The sequence below is a fragment of the Asparagus officinalis genome, chromosome 10, assembly GCF_001876935.1.
Source record: "Asparagus officinalis chromosome 10, Aspof.V1, whole genome shotgun sequence".
In the NCBI taxonomy this organism is placed as follows: domain Eukaryota; kingdom Viridiplantae; phylum Streptophyta; class Magnoliopsida; order Asparagales; family Asparagaceae; genus Asparagus; species Asparagus officinalis.
The window spans coordinates 5,045,806-5,060,281 of NC_033803.1; the positions used below are offsets into that span (position 1 = coordinate 5,045,806).

Consider the following 14,476-nt stretch of genomic DNA (forward strand, 5'->3'; position numbering starts at 1 on the left):
AAGGGGGCTATCTGCAATTAACCAAAAAAATTAAATTGACCTATGATAAAAGGCACTTGTTATTGCCCTTTATTGCGTATCATGCCATAGTCTGTGCTATATTCTTCTGATGAGTAGCAATTGAGATACTTATGTAATCATTTTTAAGTAGAAGTCTTAATCATGTACTAGCAACTTGCTCAAACAATTTCTCAGCCTTTTCGAAAGAAAATTTAATTTATTAATGCGGATCTAAAAATTTTTAAAGAGTGTTTTTGGGCAACTAATAACTATTTACGAGCAGGGGTGGAAATGAACCAAATAATTAACAAATAGTTCGATAATTGTTCGAATAAGTATTCGGTCATATTCGATTCGTAGTTCATTTACCATTAAACAAATATTTTTTAGTATTCGAGTTTACTAACGAATAGAATTTAACCAGATGTATATTCAATTCGTTTATTTTTTAGTATTCGAGTTTACTAACGAATAGAATTTAACCAGATGTATATTCAATTCGTTTGTCTATTAAATATTCGTTTAAAATTGTTACTAACGAATAGAATTTAACCAGATGTATATTCAATTCGTTTGTCTATTAAATATTCGTTTAAAATTGATCATAATTTATTACTTGTATTATTGCACATATGATGTCATATTTTTAACTCACATACCATTTCTACTTAAGTTTTATATACTGATTTTAAGATTTAAATAATCTTAAATCTGTTTTCTAATTAAAATTTTAATTTAAATATATATACATCATATATTATAAAGGAATACATTTTATTTATGAATTCTAATACTATTTGAAAATCAAATTCTTTAGCGGTATAAATATACTTTGATATTCGATAAGTATTCGTGAATATTCATGAATATTTATCAAATACCAAGTATTCGAGTTCGAATTCGAAAAACTAGATATATGAATATTAGAGTTCACATTCGAATTCGATAATTTTAAACAAATACAAATACGAACACATTAGTATTCGATTCAATTCGATCGTTTACCACCCCTATTTACGAGTGTTTCCTGTAAAGTATCTAAAAACTCATCATAGTAAATATAGATATTGGATAAATGGGAGATCCTCAGATTGGAGTACAATCTTTATTTAGAATAGAAAAATACAAGTAAAAAAATCTCACTCATTTATTAGTGACATAAAAAACTAGGAGTGGTGGGGGTGGGGGGATCATGTTGACGGTGAGCTACATAAGAGGCTACAAGTTTCTCTATCAACTTTAGATCATGACAAACATATTCTAAATTTTTACAATTAGCAAAAATCTATACAAAATCTTTTAGAAATTAGCGTAAACAAAACGTTGAATCAATATAATAATTAATATCCACCACGGGCAGCACAGATGGTTTGCTGACGTAGTGATAACACTGTCAATACCCTTATATCTCTAGTTCGTTCCCGTATGAAGAACTAAGAAATTTAGAGAAAAAGAAGAAGATTTAAAGGGGGCTCCGGCGAGCTGTTTTACTTTTTTATTGTGTTCAAAGAGTAAATTTCCACTCTTTATACAGAGCCACTCTTTATACAGAGGCATTTCCCCCCGCCTCCCGAACTGTCCAAATATCCTCTCCATATTTTTCTAACCCATCACCCCTACTATCTCAATCCCACGAAAATCTCAGTTCTTGAGACTAAGTTAGGTGATTTGGCCAAATATGGACAGAGTCAAGTTAACATCTCCCACTTGACCAAATTAAGCCAAATGACATGCCTCCCACTATCCGTGAGATCAGATGTTTCTTCTTATCATTACTCCCACTATTCGTAGAGAGCAACTCTTATTTCATTATTCATGAAATTTTACTTGGACTTATTTATTCCTAAGTCTCATCAAACTTACATGTTTGATAAAAGATTTCGTTGGTATTCCTTTTGTCAAAGGATCAACAATCATATCTGTAGTAGGGATATAAGTCACTTTAACTTCTTCATTTTCTATAATATCTCGAATATAGTGATATTGGATCTCAATATGTTTTCCTTTAGAGCTATTCGCACCGCTATTGATCAAACTAATCACTGCTTGATTATCACAATAAATATTAATAGGAACAAATTGAGATCTAGATCAATCAAAAATCGTCTTTTCTAGACAGCATGTGCAATTATCATACTACAAGCTACATATTCAGCTTCTTGTGTATATCTAGCAACACACCATTGTTTCTTGCTACTCCAAGAAACAGCTCATCCTCCAAAGATGAGCAAGTATCCCGAAGTGGACTTTTTATCATCGTTATCACCTTCGAAATCAGCATCGGAGTAACCGAGGAGATCAAGCGAGCCGGCTTGAAAAACTAATATATGAGTTAATATATCTCTGATATACTTCATAATCCTTTTAACAGCTTCCCAATGTGTTGATCCTGGATTACTTTGATATTGACTGACTAGACATATAGCATAAGCTATATCAGGTCTGGTGCACAACATTGCATACATCAAGCTTCCAATTGCTTGAGCATAAGGAACATCTAATGGCTTTTTCCCCTCTCTAGGACTTTGCTCTTTACATAATCTCTTTCCCATGACCAACGGAGTTGGCGTCAGATTAGAATTCTCCATTCCAAACCTTTAAAGAACTGATCTTAAATATTTTTCTTAGTTTAAACTTAGCATTCTAGATTTTCTATCTCGAATTATTTAAATTCCAAGAATATATGATGCATCTCCCATGTTTTCCATCTCAAACTTTTCGATGAGATCTGCCTTGATTTTATTCAACATTTTCATGTCATTTCCAGCGAGCAATATATCTTCCACATATAAGGATAATATAGTAAATTTGCTTCCACTTTTTAAGACATATACACAATTATCTAATTTATTTTGAATAAAACAAAGTTTAGTATTGCATCATGAAATTTGAGATATCATTGTCTAGTAGACTGTTTTAAACCGTATAAAGATTTTATTAATTTGTAAACTTTATGTTCTTGTCCTTTTACCTGACAATCTTCAGGTTGTTACATATATATCGCTTCCTTCAACTCTCCGTTAAGGAATGCAGTTTTAACATCCATTTGAAATAACTCCAAATCAAGATATGCAACAATAGCCAAAACAATTCTAATGGATGCAAATTTAGCTATAAGAGAATACATCTCCTGAAAATTTATTCCTGACTTCTGGTTATAACTCTTGGTAACTAACTGTGCTTTGAATTTATCAATAGATTCATCAACACAATATTTCTTTTTAAGCACCCATTTGTATCCTATGACTTTTCTATTTTTCGGTATATCACATAACTTACATACCTTATTCTTTTCTATAGAATCAAGTTCTACTCTCATGGATTCTAGCCATAAAGCTAATTCATGTGATTTCATCGCATCAGAGAAGATTAATGGATCTTGTTCTTCTATATTTGTATCTACTAAGAAACAGAATGACTCACATGAATATAAATAGTAATCATCCATCCACGAAGGTTGTGTCCTTAGCCTTTTGTTGCTTACAAATCGGTTGATGAGGTACATTATTTTTCATAGGTATTTTATCATTTTTAAGGTTAAGTTCATTCACAATATCAGAGTCATTAGTGGGAACAACACAGTAATAATCATCATCTATTACAGTTAGAGGTTTTGTTTCCTCTTGAACTTGTTTCTCTTCCTCTAGGTTCTCTAGAAACGTAGCATCTCTGCTTTCAATAACCCATTTTTCTTTATTGAAGAACTTATAACCTTTTGACTTTGAATACCCTATGAATCTATACTCTACTGTTTTAAAATCTAATTTATCTCTAAGTTGGTATGTGATAAACACGTAAAATATGCATTATCTTAGTGTGTTTCAAGCATGATTTACGAGCGTTTGATGCATATTTCGTGTTTAGATCAAGGATACTGCTGTTGTTTGTGTTCTTATATGTAGGTATTGGCTCAAGATTGAAAGATTTGATGATCGTTGGAAGTTATACAAGAGTTTGAAGCAACAACAAGATCTCGAAGGCATGTTTCGTGAAGAAAATGTTGGAAGTTATACAAGAGTTTGAAGCAACAACAAGATCTCGAAGGCATGTTTCGTGAAGAAAATGGATGCACAAGTATGAAGAACTAGAATTTCGACCATGATGCAGTTTGAATCAAGAAAAACTCAAAGATGAAAGTTGTAGATCTCTTCAACAGGATTCCAATGCAACTTGAATCACCTCATTCCGAGGTCGGACGCAAAAGTTATAGCCAAAATACCGAAAACTGAAGAAACAAGCACAAAATCAGCAAAACAGCCCCTACCACACCCTGGTGTGGTGCAGACCACACCTGTGGTGCGAGAATTAGTTATTTTCTAGATTTTTAGGGACATATAAATAGATGTTTTGACTTAGGGTTTTGGATATCTTTTGTTATGTTCTTTTAGCCATCAACTAGCAACTATTTTAGGGTTCTAGTATTGAAGGAATATATTAATCTCTTGTAGAAGATTGGATTGCAAGTTCTTATTTTGAAAATTTCAATTGAAAGACGGGTTAATTCTTTCCTCTCTTTGATTTATTTCTTCTTATGATTGATTTGCATAATTATTTGATGTCTTCTCTTATTCCAATCATGTGTGAGTAGATTTCTTGTCTAGGATTGGGAAAGAACCCAACTTTTTGGTGATTGATGATGAATTGATATAGGTTCTTGGTGAAAGTTTAAATCTTTGAACTTGATTTCTAGTGTTTTAATTTTGTTGATTCGCTTGATCACCGTATTAGCAATCATAGGTAATTAATTGAAGGACTGAAAGGTGAAGATTAATACCGGATCTCTAAAAATTAAGCAGGGAGCTCGAACCACGAAAGTAGGCTAGATTCCTTGAGGATTTGATTTGGATTAGCATAAAGCTTAATGGGTTTAATTTAATTTTGATTCCACGAAAGTAGGTTAATTGAGATTGATTAAGCACGATCTTTAGACCTTGAAAGAGGTTTTAGATTAATTTAGGCTAATTCACCCTTTCTAGATTAAACCAACACCAAGAATTGAAATAATTCATCATTGAACACCTAAGTTGTGGACACCAAGAATTGAAATAATCCATCATTGAACACCTAAGTTGTGGTGATAACCCAATCCTAGTCCTTCATTATATTAAATTCCATCCGATTAGTTGTTTATTTTATTTCTTTTATTAAATCTCTTCTAATTTACTCATTGATTTAGCTAGTCGAATAACGTGAGATTTGGTAATTAACCCTAGTCCTTGTGGGATCGACCTTGATAGCTACAACGAATCCGTGCGCTTGCGGATTTTGCCCTATCAAGTTTTTGGCGCCGTTGCCGGGGACTACGGTGTTAATATTGAGTGCTTACGTTATTAAGCTAGACTAGATTTTTTTTATTTCTCTTTGCTTCTCACTTTCTTTTATGCAAGGGCATCAAACAGAATTACACGACGAAAACAATCCTGAACTATCGGTGACTCTTGCAAACATAAGAAGGTCTATAAGGGAGCAAAGGAACACAGAACAAGCTACGATGGGAGATCAAAATCAGCTTCTTAAGGATTTCGCAGCCCCAAATTCTCAAGGCACACAGTCAAGCATTACAAGGCCCAATGTTGAAGCTAATAACTTTGAGCTGAAACCATCACTGCTCTCAATGGACTTACAACACACGGATGACTGTTGATGCTGCTGCAGGAGGAGCTTTGATGAACAAAACAATAGACGAGGCATACACTCTCATTGAAGACATGGCTCAGAATCACTATCAATGGGCGAACGAGCGTGCTCCTCAGACATCAAAAGGAGGCAAGTATGAAATAGATGCTTTAGACCATATATCCTCTAAAGTTGATGCTTTATTTAAGAAAGTTGAAGGTTTGAGTATTAATTCTGTGGCGTCTACTTCAATTTCATGTGAGATATGTGGCTATGTGGGTCATTCTGCACTTCAATGTCAATTAGGAAACCCCCCATCCATTGATACTTCTGGTAATGAGCAAGTTAACTATGTTAATAACTTTAATCAGAAGGGAGACCCATTCTCCAATACTTATAATCCGGGGTGGAGGAATCATCCTAATTTTTCTTATAGAAATCCACCTGGAAATCCCATGCCTGTATCTGATTTTGGTCCACCTGGTTTTCGTGCTCCTCAATCCAATTTCCCTTCTCAAAAGTCAAATTTGGAAAATATGATGGAGAAGTTTGTGACGACTCAATCAAAATTGAATGAAGAGTTTAAGCAGCAACAACAAACCACGAATGAGGTGGTGAAACAATTGGCCTCTAAGATGGATTCCCTAGCTACGCATAACAAGATGTTAGAGACACAAATCACCCAATTGGCACAAAATGTTAGCTCTTCCTCTAGGCTTTCAGGCATGCTACCTGGACAACCCGAGACAAATCCCAGGAGTCATGTGAATGCTATAACTCTTAGAAGTGGAAAACAATATGAGGGACCCAAGATGAAGGAAAATGATGGGGTGGATGGTCATCATGAAGAAAAAAATGAAAATGTGATAGATGTGGATAATGAGACCCAAACGCAAGAAGAAGAAAAAGTTGAAAAATATGTGGCCCCCGCTCCTTACAAGCCTCCTCTACCATTTCCCCAAAGGTTAGCTAAGGCTAAGTTAGAAAAGCAGTTCGGAAAATTTTTGGAGATTTTGAAAAAGTTGCACATCAATATCCCGTTCACTGAAGCTATTTCTCAAATGCCTTCTTATGCTAAGTTCTTGAAAGAGATCCTATCTAACAAAAGGAAGTTGGAAGAATACGAGACTGTGGCCCTTACTGAAGAGTGTAGTGCTATCATCCAAAACAAGTTGCCTCCTAATCTTAAGGATCCAGGTTCATTTTCTATTCCTTGTGTTATTGGTAATGTCTCTATTAACCGTGCTTTGTGTGATTTAGGTGCAAGCGTAAGTTTGATGCCGATGTCTATTTGTAAGAAGCTTGGCATAGGTGATTTGAAGCTAACCACGATATCACTCCAATTGGCGGATTGATCGGTAAAATATCCGGTAGGTATACTTGAAGATGTACCTATCCAGGTCGGTAAGTTCTTTATCCCGGTTGATTTCGTTATTTTAGAAATGGAAGAAGATTCTAACATCCCAATTATATTAGGAAGACCCTTCCTTGCTACTGCAGGTGCTATAATCGATGTTAAAAATGGAAGTCTCTCCCTAAATATTGGAGGGGAGAAGGTAGAATTTGATTTGAGCAATGCTATGAAACCCCCTCTAACTGATAAAGTTTGTTACAGGGTCGACGTGATTGACAAGTCTACACATGAGCAACTTGCAAACCATTACTCAGCTGATCCACTTGAAAAGTGTTTGGTAAGTGACGATTCAATAAATGATGAAGACCCGGAGGTAGCCGTGTATGCTCAATCTTTAGAATCAACATCAACTGCTCCATTTCGAAATGCAAAGTTTGAAAGTCTAAAGTTAAAGTCAAAAGGTTCTACTTGTGAAGAGGATAAAACACTCATAGGCATGACACCGTTCAAGTTGGTGTATGGTAAATCATGTCATCTCCCAGTTGAGTTAGAGCACAAGGCGTATTGGGCTATCAAACTCCTCAATTTTGATATGAAGACCGCAGGTGAGAAAAGAAAGCTTCAACTTCATGAGCTAGATGAGCTGCGTTTGGATTCGTATGAGAATGCTCGTATCTATAAAGAAAGGACTAAACGATGGCACGACAAGAATATTCTTCGAAGAGAGTTTAATCAAGGAGATATGGTGCTACTTTTCAACTCTCGTTTGAAGCTTTTTCCGGGCAAGCTCAAATCTCGATGGTCCGGACCTTTTCAAGTTTGTAAGGTTATTCCTAGTGGAGTTGTTGAAGTTTGGAGTGAAACAACGGGATCTTTCAAGGTGAATGGGCAACGATTGAAACACTACATTGTTGGGGAACAAAACGAGAAAGTGGTCACTTATACCCTTTCCAATTCCCCTTTGTCGGAGAATTGAGGCAAAAGGGGTCGAGCTCATGACCATAAACGAGCGCTTCTTGGGAGGCAACCCAAGTTTTCATTCATTTTTTATCTTATTTTATTTCATTTTAATTTCATTTTTTTTAATTTTTATTTTTTTAGGCAATTGGATCGGCACAAATTTAACTTATAATATTTTTGATCATGCAGTTGTGAAGAAATGAAGACATTGAAAAAAAAACTGCAGAAAAAGGAGTTAAAGATGGAGTGGCAGAGCCTACCACACCTAAGGGTGGTGTACACCACACCCACGGTCCACAGAAAAAAAATACAGACTCTACCACACCCATCTCCCACACCCGTGGGTCGCTGGTAAAAAAAAAACGAAAAAAACCCCCTCTTCAAACCAGCGACATAACCACATCCCCTTTGCCCTAACCCAAATCGACAACCCATCAGCGACCACCCTTCACCACCATCGCCGGTCATCCTCCTTCTCTCCGATCATCAAACCAACCGCTGCCATCTTCACCATCACAGACCATCCGTCGCCTCCTTCTGACTAGTGAGTTGGTATGTCCTCTGCACCCTTGCACTAATTTCTATCTTTTTACATTGAGGACAATGTCGATCTTAAGCTTGGGGTGTGGGTTGTTCATGCATTGATTGACTGTCTATAATTGCCTATTTTTCTTTTATTTTAGTTTTTCTTTTGCTTTGTTTCTTAATTCAAAAAAAAAACAAAAAAAAAACAAAAACAATTAGGGAAATGATCTCCTGATGATGACATGAATGCTTAACCTTTATCGATCATTGAACTAGATAGATGCTTATTAATTAGGACTTGACAACTTCTTATACCATCTTTCAACTGATTCTCAAAGGCTTTTGATTACAAGTTAACAATATGGGAGAACCAGACTTGAATGTTCTCATCTTATAGGATTTAGCATTTATGCGGCTAGCGTCATAACCATTACTCTATTGAGACAAGAGGGGAATTAAGTTTGGTAGACAAATAAAACCCGTGAGATTTTGAGCCTGAAATTGGATGCATTGCATATCCAATCATTATTTTTTTTGCTTGTGTGATATTCTCCAATGGTGTGGGATACTAGAACTTGCATTGAATCTCTTCAAGGCCACATATAACTTTTGTATGCATAAAAGGTGATTGAGGCACATTTTTGTTTATAGTCCACATTTGCCAAATAACCTACCATGCACTATTGTTCCCTTGTTTAGCCCCCTTGAGCCTATGAGCCTAATTTTTGTTGATTAAACCCACATATGTAACCTTCAAAATCCGATTTTATTCCTTACCCATTGCCTAAGCTAGTGGAGCACATTTTATGATACAATGGGTTATATGATTAATGTGGTGTAAGCTTGGGGGTGTGAAAGTAGGCGTTTGCTTCCTTTTCATAATTCTTTCAAAAAAAAAAAGAAATGAAATTGAAAAAAAAAAGATGAATAAAGTGTCCTCTTTATGGTGTATGTAATTGTGGGTGTCGAAAGAATTCATTATGGCATACTAAAAGGAGTAGTTGGAAGAAGTTCTTTAATAGATGATGGAGTTTGTTTGAATTTCATTGATCTTATTTTGAGATCAAATATTTTACAAGTATCGCTCCACTAGTGATAGGCTTTCAACTACAATCTCAAATATATATCCTACCTTTTGACCCTAGCCCCGTTACAACCTAATAAAGGACCTCATGATTTTGTTGCATGCATTAGTTTTCGAAGTGGTGGAGAATTGAGATGAAATGCAAGCTTATGGATTGAATACATCCATTCGGAAGAATTTTGAGTGATACAATCCCATCCTTAAATACATGAGAGGTTGAGAGTCCACTTATCCTAAAGTGAGGTCTACCAATTTAGCTACCTGAAGGTCTCAATTTTAGTACTTCGGGATTGAAGCTAGTTACATGAATTTCTTTTTCCTACTTTGACTTGAGAATTGGATAGGATGGCTATCCTTGACTTGTGACGCTTGTGATCATAAGTAAAGTTTAAAATACGGTTTTGTTGAGAATTTTGAAAATTAATTTGTTAAAGTCCCGATGAAAAGTATTTGTTTTGTGATATGTTTGATATTGGTTAAAGTATTGATGAGGGGGTGATCCCTACTCTATTTGGTTTTCACTCCTCCTAATTTTTTTTGTTTATTTGCTTGAGGACAAGCAAAAGTCTAAGCTTGGGGGAGTTGATAAACACGTAAAATATGCATTATCTTAGTGTGTTTCAAGCATGATTTACGAGCGTTTGATGCATATTTCGTGTTTAGATCGAGGATACTGCTGTTGTTTGTGTTCTTATATGTATGTATTGGCTCAAGATTGAAAGATTTGATGATCGTTGGAAGTTATACAAGAGTTTGAAGCAACAACAAGATCTCGAAGGCATGTTTCGTGAAGAAAATGGATACACGAGTATGAAGAACTAGAATTTCGACCATGATGCAGTTTGAATCAAGAAAAACTCAAAAAATGAAAGTTGTATATCTCTTCAACAGAATTCCAATGCAACTTGAATCACCTCATTCCGAGGTCGGACGCAAAAGTTATAGCCAAAATACCAAAAACTAAAGAAACAAGCACAAAATCAGCATAACTGCCCCTACCACACCCTGGTGTGGTGCAGACCACACCGGTGGCGCGGGAATTAGTTATTTTCTAGATTTTTGGAGACATATAAATAGATGTTTTGACTTAGGGTTTTGGATATCTTTTGTTATGTTCTTTTAGCCATCAACTAGCAACTATTCTAGGGTTCTAGTATTGAAGGAATACATTAATCTCTTGTAGAAGATTGGATTGCAAGTTCTTATTTTGAAGATTTCAATTGAAAGACGGGTTAATTCTTTCCTCTCTTTGATTTATTTCTTCTTATGATTGATTTGCATAATTATTTGATGTCTTCTCTTATTCCAATCATGTGTGAGTAGATTTCTTGTCTAGGATTGGGAAAGAACCCAACTTTTTGGTGATTGATGATGAATTGATATAGGTTCTTGGTGAAAGTTTAAATCTTTGAACTTGATTTCTAGTGTTTTAATTTTGTTGATTCGCTTGATCACCGTATTAGCAATCATAGGTAATTAATTGAAGGACTGAAAGGTGAAGATTAATACCGGATCTCTAGAAATTAAGCAGGGAGCTCGAACCACGAAAGTAGGCTAGATTCCTTGGGGATTTGATTTGGATTAGCATAAAGCTTAATGGGTTTAATTTAATCTTGATTCCACGAAAGTAGGTTAATTGAGATTGATTAAGCACGATCTTTAGACCTTGAAAGAGGCTTTAGATTAATTTAGGCTAATTCACCCTTTTTAGATTAAACCAACACCAAGAATTGAAATAATCCATCATTGAACACCTAAGTTGTGGTGATAACCCAATCCTAGTCCTTCATTATATTGAATTCCATCCGATTAGTTGTTTATTTTATTTCTTTTATTAAATCTCTTCTAATTTACTCATTGATTTAGCTAGTCGAATAACGTGAGATTTGGTAATTAACCCTAGTCCTTGTGGGATCGACCTTGATAGCTACAACGAATCCGTGCGCTTGCGGATTTTGCCTATCAGTATGGAATGAGAACATGAGCTATAGTTCCCTATTTTTTAAGATGACTCAGATTAGGTTTCCGCTCATTCCATAACTCATAAGGTGTAGACACAACTGACTTGGTGGGAATTTATTTAAAATGTAGTTTACAGTTAACAACGATTCTCCCCAAAAAATTTTAGAGGGACCAAAATAAGACAACATGCATCTAACTACATTTAGTAATGTTCTGTTTTTTCTTTCAACAACACCATTTTATTATGGTGTATACGACATTGTTGCATGCTTTTTAATTCCATGCTAAATATAATATCTCTCAAATTCTTTAGAGTTATATCCCCCACCTCTATTAGTTCTCAAAATTTTGATTTTCATTCCAAGTTGGTTTTCAACTTCTGTCTTATATCTCATAAAGCAATCAAAAAGCTTCCATTTATTAGATATAAGATAGACGTGTGTAAACTTAGAATAACCATCTATAAAAATAATAAAATATTCTTTATTACTATGAGTTTTGACACTCAGGGGACCACAAATATCCGAGTGTATCAACCATAAAAGTTCATTGGCTCTTTGTCCGCCAATAAAAGATTTTCTAGTCATTTTACTAGTTAAACAATGTTTTAATGGTGATAATTGAACATTAGATAGTGCAGAAAATAAGTTCATTCTGATAATTTCTTTTATTTTTGAATTACTAGCATGTCCTAGTCTAGAATGCCACAATTCAGACTAAAAAATATAACGGGATAAGTAGTTCAAATTTAAAATTTTATTATCAGAATTATTATAAACTACTGAAAGAATGCATAATTCATGCTCGAGCACATATTTTCCCATAGCATACATTTTATTATTTTTACCTATAGAAACCTGGTTATTGTAGAACCTAATTTCTAGTCCTTTCTTCATCAAGCTAGGAACAGAGATCAGATTGTGCCGAATTCCTGGTGTATAGAATACATCTTTGAGGACAAGAACATTGTTCCCAATATCCAATATATACGAACTAATACCTTATACATCAAGATATGTATTATTTCCCATATAGATTCTCTGTTCTTCTTTCTTCAGCTCGGTGAATTCTGTGACTCCACTCTTATCCTTTGCGATATGTCTTGTCACACCAGAATTGATCCACCAACCGCTGATATCCATCATCAGAGTATTGTATTTCATCACACCGATGAATTCTCTTTTGCTAGTACCCCATTGTTCTGATGCTTATAGCCTCCCTTATTCTCCTGTCTTCCATCTTGCGAGCAAGTGAGCTTGAATTGCCAGAAGTTTTCACAATTGTAGTAGGCTCCACGGGGTACTTTCTTTCCCTTGAACTTATGCGATTTTCGGTCATTGCGGTTGTGGTTAACTAGGATCAGGGTTTTTATAGCTTCCAACATTATGTCTCTGGCGGACATAATTTAGCTCTTGCTGCACCATATTCAATTCTGGTTCTTTCCTATTGGCTATTAAGTCCTACTCTATCGCTTGGTGTATAGGAAGAACAATGATAGATTTAATGCCATGGTTCATTCTTAATGTGGCAGTAGCCATAGAAAGGGAAGGAGATAGACTATTCAAAATAGTTGTCACTTGCATTCTTTTTGGGATTTCAGTCATAATAGTGGATAAGTTCTTAGCCATGACAATCATCTTATTTATATGATCTACGACATTGTCTCACTCTTGCATACGACAAGAATTATACTTATGCAAGAGGAGTTGAATGTTAACTTTAGAGACGGTGTCATATTTTTCTTTTATAGCATTCCACATGTCCATGGAAGTCTTATAAGTTTCAAAAACATTAATCAAGTTATCTTTCATGAACATGAGCATTAGGCTTTTTGCCTTTTTATCTTTCGACTTCCACTATTCAAACCATTTCTTTCTTCATGTGTAGATTTATCAATATTTTTCTATGCCACATATCATAATTACTGTCATTAAATTTATCAATTTTTTCTAGTTCTGATAGAATGAGATTACTAGCCATTCGATAGAGAACGAAAAATAAAATCCAATTTTAAAATATGTATAAGGTTGGTATACAGACAGTTATACTAATAACAACAATAAGGTTAAATATATTTTTAGTGAAAAAGAAATAGAATAAATAAATTAAAAAAACCTGACTGTTCCGAGTTGATGAAAGAGGCTCCAATTTGAACGAGATTGTCACTTAGCAGTGTTGATTGAACAAGTAACTCTCTGATCCGAGTTGGTGTAGCTTGTATTTGAAAAGAGTCTAGTGGATAGAGCCAAAGATAATTTGATCAGATGGTCGTTGAGGTTGGATGTGCTGTGGTCAGCGTCGAACTTATCTGAATTGTTAGGTTGAAGGTGGCAGTCGCTGGTTAGCGCGAATTAGAAGTTTGATTGTGAAAGTACTCAAGGAAGAAGCAGAATGTTGTTTCAAAAAAAACTTTTGAAGAGGGGGCTTTGAAATTTTGAACAAAAAAGAAGAAGAGGACAACAGAGACTTACGTTCTTTGTTGGAGGCTTGAGAAGAAAAAGAAAAACAAAGGCTCGCTAGATGTGTACTTGCTTTGCTAGGTATGAAAAAAAAAACAAATGCTTAATAGCTAGATGTGGTACTTGGTAGAGACATGGGAGGAAAAACAATAATAAACGAGTGGTTAAAAAAAAAGAAGGTTGCTACAACTATAGCTTAGGTACTAGCTAGATTTTTCTTGAGCCACGAGCTAGGGAAGACCTCAAGTGGTTGAAGAGAGGGTGCTTCTTCTTTGTTGGGAAAAAATAGCAGCGAGATTTGAAGATGATGGAGAACCTTTTGCTCTGATACCAGTGAAGAACGAATAAATTTAGAGAAGAAGAAGATGTAAAGGGGACTCCGGTGAGCTGTTTTTTCCTTGTGTGTGTGTGTGTTCAAAGAGTAAATTTCCACTCTTTATATAGAGGCATTTCCTCAACTCCTCTCCACCCCCTTAGGAACTATCTCAGATATTCTCTCCATATTTTTTAACCTAT

At 35.1% G+C, this 14,476-nt stretch overlaps 1 protein-coding gene across 1 annotated transcript; it reads left to right on the forward strand.

The window, feature by feature from the left end:
- LOC109825535 lies at positions 5,634-6,971 on the forward strand. The gene has a single exon (XM_020392387.1). The coding sequence runs from the start codon at positions 5,634-5,636 to the stop codon at positions 6,969-6,971; it is 1,338 nt and encodes a 445-aa protein (XP_020247976.1).

Bases quoted from the DNA above. Each gene is read 5' to 3' on its own strand.
- LOC109825535 (XM_020392387.1), top strand. From the start codon at position 5,634: ATGACTGTTGATGCTGCTGCAGGAGGAGCTTTGATGAACAAAACAATA.